This window comes from Cydia strobilella, chromosome 4 (genome assembly GCF_947568885.1).
Source record: "Cydia strobilella chromosome 4, ilCydStro3.1, whole genome shotgun sequence".
In the NCBI taxonomy this organism is placed as follows: Eukaryota; Metazoa; Arthropoda; class Insecta; order Lepidoptera; family Tortricidae; genus Cydia; species Cydia strobilella.
Genome location: NC_086044.1, coordinates 16,523,964 through 16,531,353, shown reverse-complemented (window position 1 = coordinate 16,531,353; position 7,390 = coordinate 16,523,964). Strand labels below are relative to the sequence as shown.

Here is a 7,390-nt window from a genome sequence, read left to right as displayed (position 1 = left end):
AGGTTGAGTGCCGTCTACCAATATATAAGCTGGCTTAAGGCGGTCAATCGTGACCGTGACGGGTTTGCTTTTTATCATGAGCTTGTAAACTTTTTCGGTTCTTTCTATTACCGGATGCGGGCCTGTGTATGCTGGCTGCAGAGCACCACGCAGAGCGTCTTCTCGCAGAAATACGTGACTGGCGGTGGCTAGTTCTTTGAATACGAAAATTGGTGGATGACAGTGACGTGAGGCATGCTTGGGTTGAAGCTTTTCAGTCGCTGACCGAAGACGAGCAATGTAGTCCGTTAAGTCGGTCGTACCGGGTGTGCACAGGTGAAAGAATTCACCAGGTAATCTTAGTGTCTCTCCATAAACCATCTCAGCCGATGAAGTTTGTAAGTCCTCTTTAAATGCGCTCCTTATCCCCAACAGTACGAGAGGAAGTGACTCGGTCCAGTTCTCTGATGAATGACAGGTGATGGCGGCCTTGAGTTGCCTGTGAAAGCGTTCGATAAGGCCGTTACAGGCTGGATGGTATGCTGTGGTTTTTTTATGATGGAAACCGGATATTTTGGCGAGGTGTTGAAATAAAGCGGACTCAAACTGTCGGCCACGGTCTGTAACGATGGAAGATGGACAACCAAACCTTGCTATCCATCCTGACAATAATGCTTTGCCTACAGTTTCGGCCGTCGCGTCAACGAGCGGTATTGCTTCTGGCCATCTGGAGAAACGATCCACGGCTGTGAGGCAATAGCGATACCCGTTAGACGGGGGCAACGGTCCGATAAGGTCAATATGAACGTCCGCGAATCTTGCTCGTGGGAGTGTAAAGTTACTTAAGGGAGCAGTTACATGCCTAGTTATCTTCACACGTTGACAAGGAAGGCATGCACGGGCCCAGTCTCGACAGTCCTTTCTAATTCCTGGCCACACGAAACGTGCTGCGATAAGCTGCGCTGATGAGTTTGCCCCGGGATGACTCAGTGAATGTAGGCTGTCGAAAACCTGTTTTCTCAATGACTGAGTGACGTAGGGTCTTGGCACCTGAGTGCTAATGTCGCAGTACAACTCAACGTGTGCGTCGGGAAGCTTCATTTTTTTAAAACGTAGAGATGTGTTATTGTTTAAAAGTTGACTTAACTCAGGATCCTTGTGTTGGGCTTCTGCTAGTTGGACAAAATTAATGGGCGACTGAATTTCCTCTATGCGAGAAAGGGTGTCAGCCACGACGTTATCTTGGCCAGAAATGTGACGTATGTCGGTTGAAAACTGCGACACGTAATCTAAATGCCTAAACTGTCGTGGTGAGCATTTTTCTTTTCGTGTGCCGAAAGCAAAACTCAAGGGCTTGTGATCTGTGTAGATAGTAAAATCTCTAGCTTCAATCATATGACGGAAGTATTTGACGGCCTCGTATATTGCGAGGAGTTCTCTGTCATAAGGTGAGTATTTCTGTTGCGCAGGACTCAACTTTCTTGAGAAGAAGGCTAAAGGTTGCCATGAGCCTTGCTGACGCTGCTGTAAGACTGCACCGATCGCGGTGTCAGATGCGTCACATACCAAACCCAACTCTGCCTGGCAGATGGGGTGGGCTAGCATTGTAGCATGGCAGAGACCTTCCTTGCACTTGTTGAACGCCTCCAAGGTATTATCGGATAGATTTATAGGATAGGAGTTCTTGACAGGTCCGCCAAGTAGCGCGTTTAACGGAGCTTGGATACTTGCAGCCTTAGGAATGAAACGCCTGTAAAAATTGATCATCCCTAAGAATCGTCTCAGCTCCTTAACGGTCTTGGGGGTTGGGAAATTCTTTATTACTTCAATTTTTGTATCTAGAGGCTTAGTTCCGCTAGCTGAAATGGAGTAACCGAGGAAGGTAATCTCTGGAACGGCGAATGTGCACTTTGCGGTATTTATAATCATGCCATATTCTTTTAGTCTGCTGAAGACGCATCGCAGGTGTATTTCGTGCTCCTCGGCATTTCTAGAGAATATCAGGAAGTCGTCTAGATACGTGTAGCAAAAGTCCAAACCCCTTGTCATTTCGTCGACGAAGCGTTGGAAGGTTTGTCCGGCATTACGAAGCCCAAACGTCATGTAAGGGAATTCAAATAACCCGAAAGGCGTCGTAATGGCTGTCTTCGGGATGTCCTCTTCGCTGACGGGGATTTGGTTGTACGCCTTCACAAGATCCAGTTTGGAAAATACGCTGCATCCTGATATGCCTTGAGCAAAATCGTGTATGTGTCGTATTGGATATCTGTCGGGTACTGTTCGGGCATTCAACATGCGGTAGTCCCCACAAGGGCGCCAACCGTTGTCCTTCTTCGGTGCCAAGTGTAACGGGGACGCCCAAGGGCTTTTTGATGGTCTAGCTGTTCCATCCTTCAGCATAGCTTCAAACTCCTTCTTGGCGATTAATAATTTATCTGGCGCTAAGCGTCTTGGAGATGAAAAGACGGGTGGGCCAGAGATAGTTTTAATGTAATGCACAGTATTATGTTTAACTTGACTGTCAACACCTGCGGGGTGGGTAATCTCGGGATATTCTTTCAACAAGCTATGCCATTTTGAGTCGCCGGACAAAACTTTAATAGAATATACCATATCTGACGTGGTTGCGGGTGTGCCCATTGCAAAGATTGAGGTGGTAGCGTCAACCAGTCGTTGATGTCGAACATAGACCATAAGGTTGTAGTGGCTTAGAAAATCGGCCCCGATAATCGCTCTAGTAACATCGGCAACGATAAAACGCCACGAGTATTCACGGCGTAGGCCCAGATCAAGGTTCAGGTGCACGTAGCCATACGTATTTATAATGGAGCTATTTGCAGCAGTCAGTTGAAAATTTGTCTTGGGGCGGCGCTGTTTTAGTGCAGTGCAAGGGAAAACGCAGAGTTCGCTGCCAGTGTCGACGAGAAACTGCATTTTTGACATGCGGTCAGTCACAAACAGGCGACCTGAAGAACTGGGGCAATCGTCCGTCGCCATTACTGACTGCCCGGCAAGTTTTCCGATGGAAAGTCGCATGGTTCGTCGCATCTAGTTGCATTCTTGCCAAATTTAGCATGATACCAGCATAACGGGAACCTTTGATAACTAGACGACGAACGTCGGGTAGACTTGCTACGCTGACGTTGATTGGGTCCGGAACGGTAGGGCGTGCGGGATCTGCCCGGATTAAACTTGAAGTCTTGTATTTGCTTCCTTAGTTCAGCAATTTCATTTTTTAATTCTATAAGAGAAGATCCAGGTGAATCAGAGGACGTGGATGCGACTTGCGGCGTAGCCGGTGCGATGTCTTGAACTCGGTCTGCCAGATCCGCTAATAAGTCGACAGAAGCATCTGGTTGAACAGCAATGACAGTTTGGATGTTGTTAGGTAGGCGCGATCTCCAAATCGTCAATAAAAGGTCTTCAGATAGTGTTGGACCGCCTAGGTCCCTTAGATGTCGTAGGAACTGGGACGGTTTGCGCTCCCCTAGTTGCTCGTGCATTAGCAGTTGTTTGATTTTTTTATCTTTGGAAGCGGTCAGTCGCTTAATGAGTTCTTCTTTGAGTTTTTGGTACTTATTATTGGTTGGAGGCGAAATGATTAGGTCCTTTACCTCTTTACAATTTTGTTGATCGAGGTGGCTGATGACATAGTTAAATTTGGTTTCGTCAACTGTAATTTTCGACAGGTTAAATTGACCCTCTATTTGAGCGAACCAGATTTCGGGCTCCTCGGGCCAAAAGGGTGGAATTTTAACGCTGACACGGTATACCTCGGGAGCGGGAGTGGTAGGGACAGGATCTCCGAATGTAGCGGGCGCCACGCTCGTATGGGAGTCGGCCGGGACTTTTTGCGTGTCGTCTGTCATTTTCCGTTTAATTCAAGGTGTTCAGAAGGGGTCACCAGTGTGGAAGTCGACGTGTAAGTAGTTAGTAATAATAAAACCGTTCTTCAATCTTAACTACTTTTTATTTTCCTTCGCACAATAACACGGAAGATATCTGAGAGATAATTTTTACTTGACGTGACAAAGACAAGTCAGCTCGACAGGCCTGCGCGATTGCGCGCATCAGCCAGTGCTCGCCACAGGTTATTATGTCTGTCCCGGGGCCCCAACGTTGTCGGATCAAGGGTACCCTTAGGGCAGCGGTTCCTAACCTGGGGGTAATTACCCCCGTGGGGGTAAAACTGGCATTTTACGGGGGTGGAAAGCTGACAACAAAGGTAACAAAGACCTATCTACCTATAAGAAAGAATATTAATGATTATGGAGGAGGGGTAAAATCTAGTTCCCTAGTTAATCAAAGGGGTGACCGTACTAAAAAGGTTAGGAACCACTGCCTTAGGGTATGCACGCACGAGCAACTTTTGTCGCCGCGACTATTTTGTCACTCACATCAAGTCTATGGGCTAGTATGGAAGTGCGCACACGTAGCGACGTGACTCCCGGGTGACTTAACTGTCTCCTTCCCTATTGGTTTCAATGCAAGTGCGCGCTAGGGCGACAAATAAGTCGCCGGTCGGCCAGAGGGCCTACCGCGAAGCACGTTCGACGTGTTGCCTCTCTGTCGCACTTCTAAATTCGTATGTAAGTGTGACAGGGAGGTAAACACGTCGAACGTGGTTCGCGGTAGGCCCTCAGAAAGTCTCTCGCTTGTCACGTCGCTACATGCGCGCAGTTTCATAAGGCCCCTCCACACTCATGCGCGAATCACGGCGCGAAGCGGCGAACGTAAGTGTGGCGCCTAGTTCCCCGTTTTTTGTCGGTTTATTAGCCCGCGTCAAAGGAGGCGCGAAGCGCGAACTGGCAGGACTCCACAAAGCCTGACCAGAAATATACATATGATCATGTCATGCGCCATGTTGCGGAATTTCATTGGAACTAATTTCTTACACTGGCAATAATTTTAATGATAGATTGTCACTGTTGTCAGTGTCATTGTGGCGGTTTACTTGAATAATGCTTAAGTGTTGAATATTAAATCATCATCATCATCATTCGCTTGCCCTTATCCCATTCATTTGGGGTCGGCGCAGCATGTCTTTTTCTTCCATACCTCTCTCTCGCCCGTCATCTCATCACTCACTCGCATTCGTTTCATATCATCTCTCACACAGTCCATCCACCTTTTCCTCGGTTTTCCTCTCCCGATACTTCCCTCCACATTCATTCGTAATACCTTTCTCGTCACTTGCCTTTCATCCCTCCGCATTACATGTCCGTACCACGCTAGGCGATTCGCTCTTACTTTTTCTACTATAGGTGCAACTTTCAGGCTTCCTCTTATATACTCATTCCTTATCCTATCCATTCTTGTCACACCACACATGAGTATTATATTCTTTGGGCCCAACACTGACCCATACATGACGACAGGTCTTATGATGGTTTTATATATCTTACCCTTCAATCTAAGAGGCATTTGAGCGTCGCAAATGGTTCCCGTGACCTGTCGCCATTTCATCCATCCTGTGCTAATCCGGTTTTTCACGTCGCGGTCAATATCGCCATCGCACTGTACGAGCGAACCGAGGTACTTGAAGTCGGAGCAGACAGGCAATGTAACGCCATCGAGTTCTATGGCAGTTAAACTGGAGACCGCCGAAATCGCAGAACATATGTTTAGTTTTACATCTGCTGATCTTCAGGCCAACATTCTCCAGTTTTCGCCGCCATTTCTCAAGTCTGCTCTGTACCTCGAGTCCGTCTTCACCCACAAGCACAATGTCATCAGCGAAAAGCATACACCAGGGTGCCTCTTCCTGTATGTCCGACGACAGGGCGTCCATTATAAGCAGGAAGAGGTAGGGACTTAGAGCCGATCCCGTGCAAGCCTACCGCGACACTGTTGAATATTAAATAATAAATGACAAAAAACCCCAAAACTATACATAGTCCGGAGCGGATAACATTATTAATAATGTAAATAATAAACTGCTGGAAAAGAACAGTTCGGGAAATTAAACTATTTCACTACGAAACATTTCCAAATTAACATCAGAGCTGACAGGTAAACAAATCAAAATGTCATTATAGTCTGGTTATTACGACTTAGTTATTGTCACTACAATATGAAGCTGTACCCTAAACTGGAGCCTTATCACCGAGCCAGAAAGGTGTTCGTACCAGACTAGAGAAAACGGTCCACATGAGATAGCAAAAGTGGGTCGCGGTGTCCCACTCGCACATGTTGCCAATGTTAATAAGATACCATTTTGGTAGTATTTATATCAATAACTACTAAAATTAAATACCTTCTTATATTATTTAAGTGCTATATTCAGAGTACGGTTCTGATATCTTTTACGTAATTTGTAAATAGTTATAATGTCAATATTATTAACTGATTTAACCAAGCATGTGCACAACAAAAAATACATTAATTTTAATATGATAGACATTGTAGTAACTTTGAATATTAATTGGTATCCCCAACTTGATGAAGAAATTTTCAAAGTACATGAATGGCGGCGCACAAGATTTATTGGCGAAATAAAGTATAAAATGGGTAAGATGTTGTGTGAAAGGTTGCAGGGGTGAAAGTTTTGCTGATTGTGGTATATCTTATCACAGATAAGCCTCAACTATTCAAGTTTACGATAAAAATACAAGACAACATTGTCAAACTCATTAGGGTGACTATGATGTCGGCACGATGTGAATCGGTCTTACAGAATTCTTATTACCTACGTACTTACTTAATGTAAAAATAAGTTTACCTAAATAAGTATATCTTTATTTCGGCATGTTTAATTATTTGGTTGACGTAATGAGAGCTACCTATATCATTGCCAAAATTTAAATCCAAAGTCCTTATATATTACAGACACATTTATACATAATATTTAATTACTGAAATGTTGGTTCAAACTATATATAATCGATTCTATATAGGTTGGACACATATTTCCGTCAGTACATAAAGGCGGCATATTTGAAAAAGAAAAATGTTGCAATCAACTACGATGACGCTTAAAGAATAGCTCAAGTGTGCGAAAGATGTACATGACAATACAATAAATAAAAGATAAAAGAGAAGCCATCACGTATATGAACATACCATGAGTGCGAAAGAGGCAGACTACAAATAAAAAAACGTGACCATTTTTGAGTTGTGGACACCAACGGCTGACATTTATAGTTTGTCAAAGGACTGTCTTATTTCAAACATAGACAGAGAATCATACTATCTTTACCTTACACTAGTACCCGAAAGAAAAGGATGAGTATAGTTTTTTTTGTTCTTATTTACTGCCAATTTGGTTTGACCAATTATATTTATAATATAGTTGGTCAAGCAAATCTTGTCAGTAGAAAAAGGCGCGAGATTTTATATTTTAGGGTTAATTTTTAAGGTTCCGTCCGTACCCAAAGGGTAAAAATGAGACGTTTTTCCTCAATCATCCGCC

At 44.5% G+C, this 7,390-nt stretch overlaps 1 protein-coding gene across 1 annotated transcript; it reads right to left on the bottom strand.

The window, feature by feature from the left end:
- Positions 1–2,975: 2,975 nt before the first annotated feature.
- LOC134740921 (uncharacterized) lies at positions 2,976–3,848 on the bottom strand. The gene has a single exon (XM_063673578.1). It carries the CDS (start codon positions 3,846–3,848, stop codon positions 2,976–2,978), a length of 873 nt encoding a protein of 290 aa, XP_063529648.1.
- Positions 3,849–7,390: the final 3,542 nt, after the last annotated feature.